A 13,959-nucleotide genomic window follows, 5' to 3' on the forward strand; every position below is an offset into this window, starting at 1 on the left:
TGGCTATAACCCCTCACTCTGCTCCCAGCAGCTCAGTTCGTCAAAAAGCAGTACAAACATAAATAGGAGGGGTGGGTGCTGTGTCCGTCAATGAACTTCAGAGAAAGGGATTTTACGGCAAGTACAAAAATCCCATTTTCTCTTTCGTTCATTGATGGACACAGCACTTTAATCTTGACCTTAGGGACGTCCCCAAGCAGTGCCAAAAATGAAGGGTGGGAACACAGAAAAAAACTCCACCCACAACAAAAAGAACTCCCCATCAGAGGAGGCGCAACCTCAGACAGCCACCTGCAAAACCTTGCGGCCGAAGCATGCATCCAAACATGCGCCCACATCGACCTTGTAAAATTTGGTGAAAGTGTGTACTGACGACCAGGTAGCCGCCTTACACACCTGTGAAACGGACGCTTGATCCTGGAAAGCCCAGGAAGCACCAATTGCCCTGGTAGAATGTGCTGTGACGGGAAAAGGAGGTCCCCGCCCCCTTATGGCAGAAGCCTGAACAACAATCTGTCTAATCCACCGAGAAATGGTGGCCGACGAGACCGCCAGGCCCTTCTTCGGACCAGCCACCGAGACAGTCCGACCTCCGGAAAGGAGCCGTAGCAGACAGATACACCCGCAGAGCCCGGACCACATCCAAAGAATGTAAAGCGACCTCCTTGGGATGCGATGGCTGAGGACATAAGGATGGAAGCACAATATCCTCATTTAGATGAAAGGCCGAAATAACCTTCGGAAGAAAAGAGGACGCAGCACTGCCTTATCCTTGTGGAGGATCAAATAGGGAGACTTGCATGATAAGGCTGCCAACTCAGAAACCCGCCTTGCAGATGTAATAGCCACTAGAAAGACTACTTTCTGAGAGAGAGTCAATAAAGGGATCTCCCTAATGTTTTCAAACGGCGGTTTCTGAAGCACCGAGAGCACCAGATTCAGATCCCACGGGGGCAGCGGTGGCATACCAGAGGGGCTTCGTCGAACCCCCTGAACAAACGTACCCACCAATGAGTGAGACGCCAAGGGTTGCTGAAAAAAAAAAAAGACAGCCAAAGCTGATATCTGCCCCTTAATGGTGCTTAATGCAAGCTTCTAATCCACTCCTCGCTGCAGAACAGCGAATATATAGGATCCTGGAAACCAAATATGAACGTGGACGCCACCCCACCTCCTCACACAGGGAGATGTAGGCCTTCCAGGTGCGATGATAATCTTCCGGGAAGAAGACTTTCACACCCTTAGCATAAAGGAAATTACCGAAGCCGACAGCCCTCAGTCCCCCAACACCTGGCTTTCAACAGCCATGCCGTTAAAGCCAGCGACGGTAAAGCAGGGTGGAGAATCGGACCTTGAGACAGGAGATCCTCCTGCCACCGGCAGCCACCAAGGAACATCTGCCACCATTCGTACTATGTTGGCGTACCAAGGACGTCGAGGCCAGTCTGGGGCAATCAGAATCACCGGACTCCCCTCGGCCTCCACTCTGCGCAGCAGATGAGGGAGGAGCCCGAGAGGGAGAAAGGCATAAATTAGCCGATAATGCCCCCATGGGGCCACCAATGCGTCTGACGCATCCGTCCAGGGATCCTTTGACCTGGCCACAAACCTCTGCACCTTCCGATTGAGCCGAGAGGCCAGGAGATCCACATCCGGCATGCCCCACCGTAGGCAAATGAGCTGAAACACTTCTGGATGCAGTGACCATTCCCCCTGGTCCAGCAACTGACGACTGAGGTAGTCCCATCTGCCATTTTTCTACGCCCGGAATGTACACGGCTGACAGAGCCGGCACGCACCGCTCTGCCCACTGTAGGATATGAAAGACCTCCAGTGCCGCCGCTGAGCTCCTTGTCTCTCCCTGATGATTGACATACGCCACTACCATGGTGTTGTTCGACTGGATCCTGACCGGACGACCCTGCAGCCTTTGCGACCATGTGGAGAGGCACCGCCTGATCGCCCGCAGCTCCAGCACACTGATCGGCAGGCGGGATTCTTCCTGCGTCCAATGGTCGTGATCGCCGTCCAATGAAGAGGAAGTTACGATTTCCCGGACCAAAGGGCCGGGGACCTCAGCCACCAGAGAAGCAAAGCCCTGGCTAGCTGGCTCACCCAGATTTGACAATCCAGGGATGTCAGAGACTTGTCTCATTTGGACAGGATCTCTTTCTGCAAGACCCGAGTGTGGAATTGAGCATACAGTACCGCCTTGAAAGTGGCTACCATGAGGCCCAGAATGCGCATGCAAAAACGCAGCGACGACCACCTGCGGGACATCAGTAACCGCACCGCAGATTGGAGAGTCTGCAGCTTGCTTGAAGGAAGAAAGACTCTCGCCTTTGAGGAGTCCAGAATCAACCCCAAGTACTCCAGGCGCTGGGTCGGCAGCAACACCGACTTCTGGAGATTCAACACCCAGCCAAACTCCTGAAGAGTCTGCATGGTGATCGCTACATCCTCCCTTAGTTCTGAGGCAGAAGCTGCTCTCAGTAGGAGGTCGTCCAGGTAACCCACGATCGAGATCTCTCATCTCAGCAACGCCAGAATCAGAGCCAGCACCTTGGTGAAGACCCTTGGTGCCGACGCTAAGCCAAAGGGAAGACCTACAAATTGATAGTGCTCCTCCCCGACTGCAAATCGCATATGGGGACATGCAAGTATGCGTCAATGTCCAAAGACGCCAGGAAATCCCCCTGATGAAGTGCAGCGACCACAGAACGATCCAATTCCATCCTGAACCTCCGAACCTTCACAAAACAATTGAGGGCCTTGAGATCCAGGACCGGACGGACCCCTTCCTTCTTCGTCATTACAAACAGATTGGAGTAAAATCCCCGAAACCTTTCCGACATCGGTACAGGCACTATCACCCCACGCAGTAGTAAGTCCTGCACTGCCCCAAACAGGGCCTCCCGACGAGCCGGAAGATGAAGGTTGGCGGGAAAAAACCTGTCTGGCGGACAAGAAAGAAACTATCTTGTAGCCTGACAAAACCAGCTTGCAGACCCACTGATTGGAAAGAAGAGAAGTTCACCGGTCTGCAAACTCCCGAAGACGACCCCCCCACCTGAGAGTTGGGCGGGGGCGAACCTTCATGCAGAAGCTGATTTGTTTGCAGGCTTGTTCGGCTTGCGATACCAGGGATGCTTTTGTGCCTCAGCGGGCACCTTGTCGGACTGGGAACGCTTCCCCGCTGACACGGGCGGACAAAAAAAGCCACTTCTGAGCGGAAAAAGAGGGCCCCTGTCTACGGCACGGCTCCTTACCCTCTCTGGACTGTGGAAGAAAAGTACTCCGCTGGATGACATTTTTAACAATGTCATCCAGTGAGGCACCAAACAGCCTCCCCACCTTGGAAGGGCAACTCCGTCAGCGCTTTCTTAGATGTCTGGTCCGCAGACCAACACTTGAGCCAAATCAGCCGACGCAGCACTACTGCTGATACCGAGGCTCTAGAAAGCAAAGGGTGCAACAACTTAGCCCATTCAGTAAGTGTTTGTGACACCAAAGCCGTAACTAACACCGGCTGAAGCGCCGACCCCACCACCGTAAACATGGACCGGGCAACCGCCTTGGTCCTTCTGTCGGCAGGGTCCTTGAAAGAGGGGGACCCTTCCACCAGAATCGTGGTCACCTTATTTAACCTAGATACCGGGGGGTTAACAACCGGAGATGTCCATTTTTTCAGAAAACTCTCCTCAAAGGGGTAACGCACCGCCATTCGCCTTGGGAATGAAAAGGCACGCTGTAGGCGTTCCCACTCCTTGTAAATAAACTTATCAAAATAAGTTAGGTAGGGAAACACCTTGGCGGTGCGGACCGGCTTGTGGGACAAAAAAGGGACCAAACATCTGCAGATGCCCCAGCCGTATCCTCTATCTTTAAGGTAACCCGCACCTGCTCCCACTAGCGCTTTTTCCTGCGTTGAAACGGACGCTTCCTCCTCACTGTCCGAAGGGTCATGGTCCGCGACCTCTGAAGTATCAGAACAGGGGACGCCTGCCACAGCGGGGCCCAAGTCTGAAGCAGAGCTTTCCCCGGAAGACAGGGGAGGGGGCGTTTTTTACCCACCTTGCGCCCGCACGCTGCTCCCACCCTGGAAACAAATGATTCCAGGATCGCCGACAGAGCGTCCATGGGCACTGCAGGTACAGGGGAACCGGTTGCTATCACAGGGGTGTCTGGGAAAGAAGCTCCAGTATCCCATGCCATGTCTGACCCACTCTTGCCTGTCACCCAGGGCCTAAGGCAAGAAACAAAAAACGCCTACCCTCCTAGCTGCCACAGACTGAGGGGCCCCCCCGCAGGACTCACCACCCTGACCAAGGCATTGTGCTGTGCTGCTGTCTGTTCTGCCCTCTGCCGGCGTCCAAACCACGAGGTGTTCTGTGTCAGTTTTGCACTGTTCCTGGCTTAAACAGCCACCCAGCGCTAGAGAACTAACAGAAACCGTCCCCCGTGGCTACAAGAAAATGGCCGTCGGCCCCCTCAGACATAAGCGCGCCGGGAAAATGGCTGCCACGCTCCAAGAAAAGGGCAGCGGTTCCCATGGCGACCATTCCCCCTGCATGGCGGCAAACGAAGGTAAAAAACGAAGAGAAAAACAAGGGGAACAAAAGGTAAAAAACAAAAGGTAAAAAAAAAACAAGGGGAACAAACGAACGACAGCACAACCCCCTGCCAGGACCCAGTCACCACCCGGAGGACCCCGGGCCAGGTAAGTGCACCACACCCCCCACGCAGCACCCCCTTTGGATGGGGAGGAGGGAAAGAGGCAGGGAGAGAGGAAAGGGAGAGAGAGACCCCCTAATTGACCCCTCAGAGAGTGCCCAGCTGCTCCATCCTGCCTAAACAGGTGGAAACATACTTACCCCTCCTGCAGGGACTGCTGGACGCACTCCACGGACAAACCCATCTCCCGCATAATACAGAGTGGCTGTCGGCCATGGGAACACTGTGACCTGGACAGCAGTAGCCCGGTCATATGTGTGCCCCAGAGCATAACGCTCACCGGCCGATCCGGATCAGAATGCGCGGCCGACCCAGCGCAGAGCTAAAGTCTGCACGTGCTCGATGGCCAGGCTGGGGAGACTACCAGGGTCTATATTATCCAGCCTGTCACCCAGCCTGGCTGTTGATTGTAGATCACAGGAAGAAAAAACAAAAACAGCAAAAAAAAATTTCAAAGACCACTGATCCCTACAGGTAGCAAGGTCATTCTCCTAGACTAAGCAGAAAAAAAGTGAGCTGCTGGGAGCAGAGTGAGGTGTTATAGCCAGTAGGACCGCCCCCTGGGTGGTATTGTGCTTTTTTTTTTTGTTGTGTTCTGCCTAGTCCTCTTCTAAAGGTGGCAATATATCCCTAAGGTCAAGATTAAAGTGCTGTGTCTGTCAATGAACGAAAGAGAAAAAAAAAAGAAGATTGACTGGAGCTGTACTTTAATGTTCATAACTTGCTTGCAGTCAGCTAGCTTGCATCTTGAAAGAGTACCATTGTTACCCAAGAGAGCTGAAAATGATGCATCGATTCAAATATTTAGGGAATCATTAGCACGTCATTAGCATGTTTAGAAAATGAGCTACATGAGATAGCAGTAGAGCATTCCAAAATATCCAGTTGTAGTCTCCATTCTATATCTTGGAGTGGCCATTCAATAAGTGGAACACATGGGCCAGTACTCTTATGAAGGGAGTTTGTATATTCTGTAGGACAAGTGCTAAGCAACGTTCTATTGATAAGGTTCCATCCTGTCAAATTTGGTGCAGAAGGATAAAAGGCCTTTAGCTGCATTTTGCCATGTATGAGATTCGTGTTCATGCCTTAATCAAGAAAAAAAAAAGTAACCCCCAAGTATTAGCACATCTATACACATTAACCTAATTGCTTTCAATTCTGTTAACTTGTTGAGATCCGCTTTATAGCTGAATGACGGCTACAGCGCAGATCTGCTTTGCCAGGAGGCCGTCTATTGACATCCTCCCCTTTCTAAGCTGGCCACGCACCCCTGAAGGGGGTCACAGATGCGAGTAAGGGGCCAATCCCGGCCCCTTACCACGTGGTCAGCTGTCAGCCAATTACAGCTGATCACGTGATGTAAACAAAGGCTCGGTAATCGTTTTTCTTCTCACGCTGACAGAAAAAAAGTCGATCGCAGGCTTCTGTTTGCAGGGACATTGGTCCCAAAAAGGAAGAGCCTCTGTGCTCACCAGTACCACCTGCCAATGCCAGCAATCAGTGCCCACCAATCAGTGCCCACAAGTGCCACCTATCAATGCCCACCAGTGGTGCCAATCAGTGCCACCTATCAGTGTCACCTACCAGTGCCCATCACTGCCACCTATCAGTGCCACCTATAAATGCCTATCAGTGCCCCCCATCAGTGTCGCCTTATCAGTGCCCATCAGTGCAGCCTATCAGTGCCCATCAGTGTAGCCTCATCAGCGTACATCAATGAAGAAGAAAAATTACCTGTTTGCTAAATTAACAAAATATAAAACGGTTTTGTATTTTTTTTTTTTTTTAATCGGTCTTTAATTTTTTTTTTTAACAAAAAATGAAAAACCCAAAGGTGATCAAATACCACCAAAAGAAAGCTCTATTTGTGGGGAAAAAAATGATAAAAATTTAATTTAGGTACAGTGTTGTATGACCGTGCTAAAAGCTGAAAATTGGCAGGAGGGGGGTTTAGGTGCCCAGTAAGAAAGTGGTTAATGTATATTGAGGCATTAATAGGTTGGAGCAAGACTACATAATATAGAGGAACCTTGACATAGTCTTGAAGCTTCCACATGTGCTTGCAAATGTATGCTTCAAAGATCTGCATCTACATAGAACACATGCAGCTTAGGCCTTAGAGTAACGGTAAACTGTGAAACAGACTACTGTATTTTGCTATAACTACACTGTTATATTGTAAAACATGCCTATATGTAGCCAAAATGTGGGCCATAAAAAGCAAACACCAAGAAGCAACACTTTAATGGCTTCAGAATATTAAGTTACAGGTGGGTATAACTCGCTCACTTTGCACATCAGTGCCATTTTCCATATCGTCCTCATCTGGGTTATCAGGACTTCTGTTTCTGAAGTTTCTCTCTTCTAGTTGGCTCTTCAGTCTTTTAATCTGAGGTGAAAGAATTGTCAAATGTCGGCATTGAGCTCAGTATTAAAAAATAATATTAAAGTAATATTATAAATATGTTGACATAATAAAGTCAAAAGGAACATAACCACAGTACATTTGATACATTTGGGGCCATTTACTTTCTTCAGATATTTGCAAACCGTGAGTAACTGTTGATCAATGAGTGTTGAGATTAGTGCATTTCAGCCTCACTGACTGCTTTAAAGTGGTTGTAAATCCACTTTTTGGACTTCTACCTATAGGTAAGCCTAGAATAAGGCTTACCTATAGGTAGTGGAAATGTCTCCTAAACGTGCGCCGTTTAGGAGATATTTCACTTGTAGTCCGCCAGAAATTCCAACGGCACATGTGCGGGGAAGAAACTAAACGAAATGCCGTCGTTAATCGCGGCTTCCGTGCGCATGCGCGGGAGTGACATCACATGGCTCTGGCGAATCACAGAGCCGGAGTCCGCAGCCTGGAAGGAAGAGGGCCAGAAGATGGACGCTGCCCACACAGGAGACATCGCTGGATTATTTTGCGGGTAAGTGGCACATAATGGGCTAGTATGCGATGCATACTAGCCCATTATGCTTTTCATTTGCAGGCTGCAACAGTGAGCAAAAGAGGAAGTAAAACCCATCAGGGTTTACTTCCTCTTTAAGGAATAACTTCACTTTTGTTGAGAAAAAAACAAACATCCCCCTCTTGGTGATCTGTGTACGTTGCAGGGATTTTAACAAACTTTGTTGCAGATCCACACCTTTTGTTATTTGGAAAAAGTCAATGTGCAAAGTAAATCTGAATGGGAGTGGTTTTATAATTATCAATCAGCGGCTGCTCCAGCAGAGTTCTAAATGAGGAAAGTGGCAAGGTCTGTACCCTTTCAGACGTGATTTCCCTTTGGGAGTATATCACCAAAAATGACATTTTTGCTGCAGGGGATGCCAAAAATCTGATTTGTATCTTAGTGCAGACTTCTGGGGAAATCAGTAAGCCAATCACACAAAATCAGGAAATTACATTTGCAGGGGGCGCTCTGTACACAACCTGTATACACAACGCCTCCAGGTAGCCATGTAGCATTTTACAAAAAATTACAGCGCTGCAGATTGAAAATGAAAGGTAATTTTCAATAACATTCAATTACAATATGACTTGATTGGCAATTGTATACACTATATATTTTTTTTATTGCTAATTTTTCTCCCACAGAAGAAGTGGAATTACCCTTTAAATACTTTTGAATGCATATGCTAAAATCTATCGGAAAATTGCAAGAAAAAAAATAAAACATGCCAGTGTTCTATCAGATTACCACACTCTGTCAGATCATACAACCGAAAGTGACGTTCGGACCACAAAATAATTACTGCGCATGCGCAATGCATTCCACTTTGTGATCTTATGGGTAGCGGTAATCTGATAGAACACCCATGTGGGCAGCTTACTACACCCAAATCTTGAATTTCAGAGTAATTTTAGCAACAAAGTGAGCGTATATAAATAAAAATATTACATTGATATCGGTAATGCTGTTTGGATATTTCATTTTGAAAGCCCTAAGGATTAGCGCTAAGCAGTGAGGGGTGTACCAACATGGCCTCTGCCTCCTTCCTACTGCTGGCGTCCAGCTTCTTTGAGGCCCCGTTCACACCTATGCGAATTAGATGCGGCTTACACCGCATCCAATTCACAGGACATTTTAAAATACCTTCATTTGAATACATTTGGTTCACATATGTGCATTGCATTCACACTGCGCATTGTCCAAAAAAAGTGTGCGTTTTCTGGGCATTGCGGTGCGAATTACAAGCACATTATCTATTATGGGAACGTATCTGATTCGCAGATGCATTCCATTGTGAACAGACATTCTCTCCTTCTCCTCACTACACCTCCCCCTCTCCCTGCTCAGCTGAGCCACAGATAGAACGGAGATGCAACGCTGAACAGCTGCTTTTTCTCTTCGCAGAGAAAATGTAGCTGGAATTCTCACCGGACTGGTGTAAACCCGGCCTTAAAAATGTAACATCCAAACAGAATCACAGATGTCAATATACTATATTTATATACGCTCACTTACCGCTTCCAGGCAGATCATCAAGTGTTTGGAACGCATAGCACATGCGCAGTAAGAATTTTTTGGTCAGGACGTCACTTCCGTTACACGATCTGACGAGTAGCGGTAATATGATAGAACACCGGAAAATGTTATATTTGTATAAATGATCGACATGATGAGGAAAAATTTGGTGGACATTACCAGTAGTTAGAGGTTCAGTGTACATATGAACATATTACAATGTATTGATTTGTTCAGAATTTTACTTATATTACATGGTAACTTAAAGTGTTGTGTTTTAAAGCACAGTACAAGTCATGTTTGGTTTTAATTAAACTGAACCTGCAATCCATTTTAATATTTTAAAATTAGGGGCCCATTTACACAGATTCTTTGCACTGCACTGCACAAGTTTAGCATTCAGCTATTCTGTTCATAAAACAATGCTGTCTACAGTGTGTATGGGATGCAGTGTAAAATCTACATAAAAACAGATGGATTGATGCAATCTGCAAATCTCAAAAACCCATATTTTATTCACAATAGAAAACCTATCAAATGCTTAAACTGAGAAACGTACCATTTTAATAAAAAAAATAGGGTCAATTTTGAAATTGATGGCAGAAACACTTCTTAAAGTTGTGACAGGGCCATGATTACCATGGTGTAGCACCCCCTCTTCTTTTAACAACTCTCTGTAAACATCTGGGAACTGAAGAGACCAGTTGTGGGAGAGGAATGTTGTTCCATGCCTGATATAGGATTCTAATTGCTCAACAATCCTGGGTCTTCTTGGTCATATTTTGGTTTCAAGATGCGCCAAATATTTTCATCTGGTGAAAGGTCTGAACTAGCACCCAGACTCATCTACTACAAAGCTATGGATGTTGTCATAGATGCAGTATGCATTTTAGCATTGCCCTGCTGAAATATACAAGGCCTTCCCTGAAAAAGATGTGTGGATGTGAGCATATGCTGCTCTAAAACCTGGATATATCTTTCAGCATTGATGGTGCCTTTCCAGATGAGCAAGCTGCCAATTCCATACGCACTAAGGACCCTCCCATACCATCAGAGATGCAGGCTAGTGAACTGAGTGCTGGTAAACCAGAAGGTCCCTCTCGCTTTCGTCCGGAGGATGCAGCTCTCATGGTTGCCAAAAAGAATGACAAATTTCAATTAGTCTGACTACAGAATAGTTTTCCACTTTGCAACAGACCATTTTAACCACTTCAGCCCCAGAAGATTTCCCCTTTAATGACCAGGCCATTTTTTGCGATACAGCACTGCGACGCTTTAACGGACAACTGCGCGGTCGTGCGACATTGTACCCAAACAAAATGTATGCCCTTTTTTTCCCCACAAATAGAGCTTTCTTTTGGTGGTATTTAATCACCTCTGTGGTTTTTATTTTTGCACTATAAACAAAAAAAAGATGATAATTTTTGGAAAAAAAATATATCTATATTTTGTACTTTTTGCTATAATAAATATCCCAAAATTTAAAAAAAAAAAAAACAAAAAAAAAATTTTCATTAGTTTAGGTTGATATATATTCTTCTACATATTTTTGGTAAAAAATAAATATATAAATAAATCGCAATAAGCGTATATTGATTGGTTTGCGCAAGTTATAGCGTCTGCATGGGATAGATTTATGGCATTTTTATTATTATTTTTTTGTACTAGTAATGGCAGCAAGCTGCGATTTTTAGCGGGACAGACATTGCGGCAGACAATTCGGACACTTTTTTGGGACCATTGACATTTATACAGCGATCAGTGCTATAAATAGCCACTGATTACTGTATAAATGTCACTGGAAAGGAAGGTGTTAACACTAGGGGGCGATCAAGGGGTTAAATGTGTTCCCTGTGTGTTCTGAGGGGGGATGTGGCTGACTAGAGGAAGAGAGAGATCTTTGTTCCTACTTAGTAGGAACACACGATCTCTCTCCTCTCCCGACAGAACCGGATTTGTGTGTTTACACACACAGATACCGGTTCTCGCTCTGTCACGAGCGATCGCGGGTGCCCGCCGGGCACATGCATCGGCTCCGGGGACACGCTGCGGGCGTGCCGCCGGCCTCCTACAGCTACGACGGCTCACTCAGGGAATCGGTTAAATAAGCTTTGGCGTGAAAGACAAAAACAGAATATTCCATAGCAGAACTCACCAACCAGTCTGCCAAATGCGTGCTAACGAAACCCCTGTATTTAACGCAGACTGTTGGACACGTTAATTTGGTCAGTTGGCAGACTGGTTGGTGAGTTGAGCTATGGAATATTCTGTTTTTGTGTTTCATGTGATAGCCCTTCCATGTGCTCCTTGCTGTCAAGGCCAGTTATAGGTGGGGGCAGGGGCCATTTGTTTGTTACTGGTATATATTGGTCCGTGGACACACTGTACACCTTTTCTGCCATTGTGCTCTTGCTGGGTGTCCAGTGTGCTCCTGTTCCTTTAAGGGGGATTGGGCTGCCTCCAGGCCCACCTGCCCCTCATCTATCCATTTGGTGCATGTGCTTCCATCATGGAGACGCTTATACATTCAGCAGTGTTAGGACTGCAAGCATACACTGGGTGCGGTGAAGAGGCCTTGCAGCTTATGCATGCATTTGCAAATGCGTGCTAACTAAACTCCTGTTTTTAACGCAGACTGTTAGGTTAATTTGGTCAGTTGGCAGACTGGTTGGTGAGTTGAGCTATGGAATATTCTGTTTTTGTCTTTCATGTGATAGCCCTTCCATGTGCTCCTTGCTGTGAAGGCAAGTTATAGGTGGGGGCAGGGGCCATTTGTTTGTTATAAATAAGCTTTGGTCCAGAGAGGATGGTTGCATTTGAGTCATGTTCAGATATGGCTTCTTCTTTGTACGATAGAGGTTTACCTTGTTTACAGACAGTGATTTTTGAAAAGTATTCCTGAGTCCATGCAGTGATGTCCATTACAGAATCATGCCTGTTTTTAATGCAGTAAAGCCTGGGACTCACAGGCATCTAATAGTGCCTTTTGGCCTTGTCCCTTGCGCACAGAGATTTCTCCAGATTCTCAGAATCTTTTGATATTATGTACTGTAGATGATGACATTTTTAAAGTATTTGCAATAAGTAACATTATTCTGAAAATTTACAATTTTTAAATGCAGCTTTGCACAGATCGGTGAACCTCTGCCCACTGATATGATGCTCTTTTTATACCTAATCAAGTCACTGACCTGTTGCTAATTAACCTAATTAGTTGCAAAATGCTCTTCCTTGTTAGTACCACGTACTTTGCCAGCTTTTTGTTGCCCTGTCCCAACTTGTTTGAGACTACTGGTGTAGTAGCCATCAGTTTCAAAATTACCTTATTTTTTTCCTAAAAAGGTACATTTTAAACATTTGATATGTTTTCTATTGGGAGTTAAACATGGGTTTATGAAATTTGCAAATCATTACATTTTGTTTTTATGAAGATTTTACACAACTTTTTTGGAATTGAGGTTTTAAGTTCCATACCCAAGAGCCTTTCTACATGCTAAGTTAGATCTGTCATGGTGTGAAGTATACTGAGAAATGACACACAGTTACAGTTTTAGGAACTGTATCCAATTAGTCTTGCCTTACCTGCTCTAGGAAGGATTCCCTCTCATCCATTAATTTCTTCATCCTGATTTCTTCAAATAGAAAATACAGTCAGAAAGGGAAGTTAAGAATGGAGAAATTGGGGGAGATTAGGAGGGAATTTGAATGGAAGGTTGAACAAAAATTATTCCAGTAAGTATATAACTGTGAAAACTTAACGTGCAAGTTGACACTGACACGCCAATCCCATTTACGTTTTTTAGTAGAGGATTTATACATTTTGTTGAAAATCAGGCTAGACTGAAGGAGACATTAATACATAAAGCAAGCATGAGTACATGCATGTGTGTTGTGGCATTTTTAAATGTTTAATCAGTCAAGTATTCATAAATGTGATGAACAGCTATTATGTTAAACTCTTGGAAAACAGAAAAATGCACCATTGCAAAAAAAGATATACAGTGAGAGAAAAAAGTATTTGACCCCTTGCTGATTTTGTATGTTTGTCCACTGACAAAGAAATGATCAGTCTATAATTTTAATGGTAGGTTTATATTAACAGGGAGAGACAGAACAAAAAAATCCAGAAAAATGAATTTCAAAAAAAGTTAATTGATTTGCATTTTAATGAGTAACATAAGAATCTGATCCCCAGTCAGCAAGATTTATTGCGCCCAGGTGTTTTCTATACAGGTAACGAGCAAAGATAAAGAGCACTCTCTTAAGTCTCGGTTCACACTGGGACGACTTGTCAGGCAACCTAGGTCGCCTGACAAGTAGCGTCCCGTTCAGTACAATGGAACCGTTCTAATCGGATCGACGCAAGTCGCTCCGACTTAGAAAAAGGTTCCTGTACGACTTTGGGGGCGACTTGCATAGACTTCTATACAGAAGTCGTTTTGCAAGTCGCCCGGGCAGTCATGTGCAGGTCGCCTCGGTGAGGCGACCTGCAAGTCGTGCTGCCTCTGGTGTGAACCGAGGCTCAAGGGAGTGCTCCTAATCTCAGTTTATTATCTGTATAAAAGACACCTGTGCACAGAAGCAAATCAGGTTCCAATCTCTCCACCATGCCTAAGACCAAAGAGCTGTCCAAGGATGTCAGGGACAAGATTGAAGACCTACACAAGGCTGAAATGGGCTACAAAACCATCGCCAAGCAGCTTCGTGAGAGGGTGATAACAGTTGGTGTGATTATTCGCAAATGAAA

The 13,959-nt window shown here is 45.8% G+C and overlaps 1 protein-coding gene across 1 annotated transcript in view; it reads right to left on the reverse strand.

Moving 5' to 3' along the window:
- The window catches only part of LOC141146871 (leucine-rich repeat flightless-interacting protein 2-like), a gene marked incomplete at its 3' end in the record, with an annotated part of 33,954 nt that overhangs the window by 10,216 nt on the left and 9,779 nt on the right, over positions 1–13,959 (reverse strand). The window contains 2 exon segments of the mRNA XM_073633632.1: positions 7,027–7,126; positions 12,795–12,844. Coding sequence (XP_073489733.1) covers positions 7,027–7,126; positions 12,795–12,836 — 142 coding nt within the window.

The sequence above is a fragment of the Aquarana catesbeiana genome, linkage group LG06 (assembly GCF_042186555.1).
Source record: "Aquarana catesbeiana isolate 2022-GZ linkage group LG06, ASM4218655v1, whole genome shotgun sequence".
Taxonomy (NCBI): domain Eukaryota; kingdom Metazoa; phylum Chordata; class Amphibia; order Anura; family Ranidae; genus Aquarana; species Aquarana catesbeiana.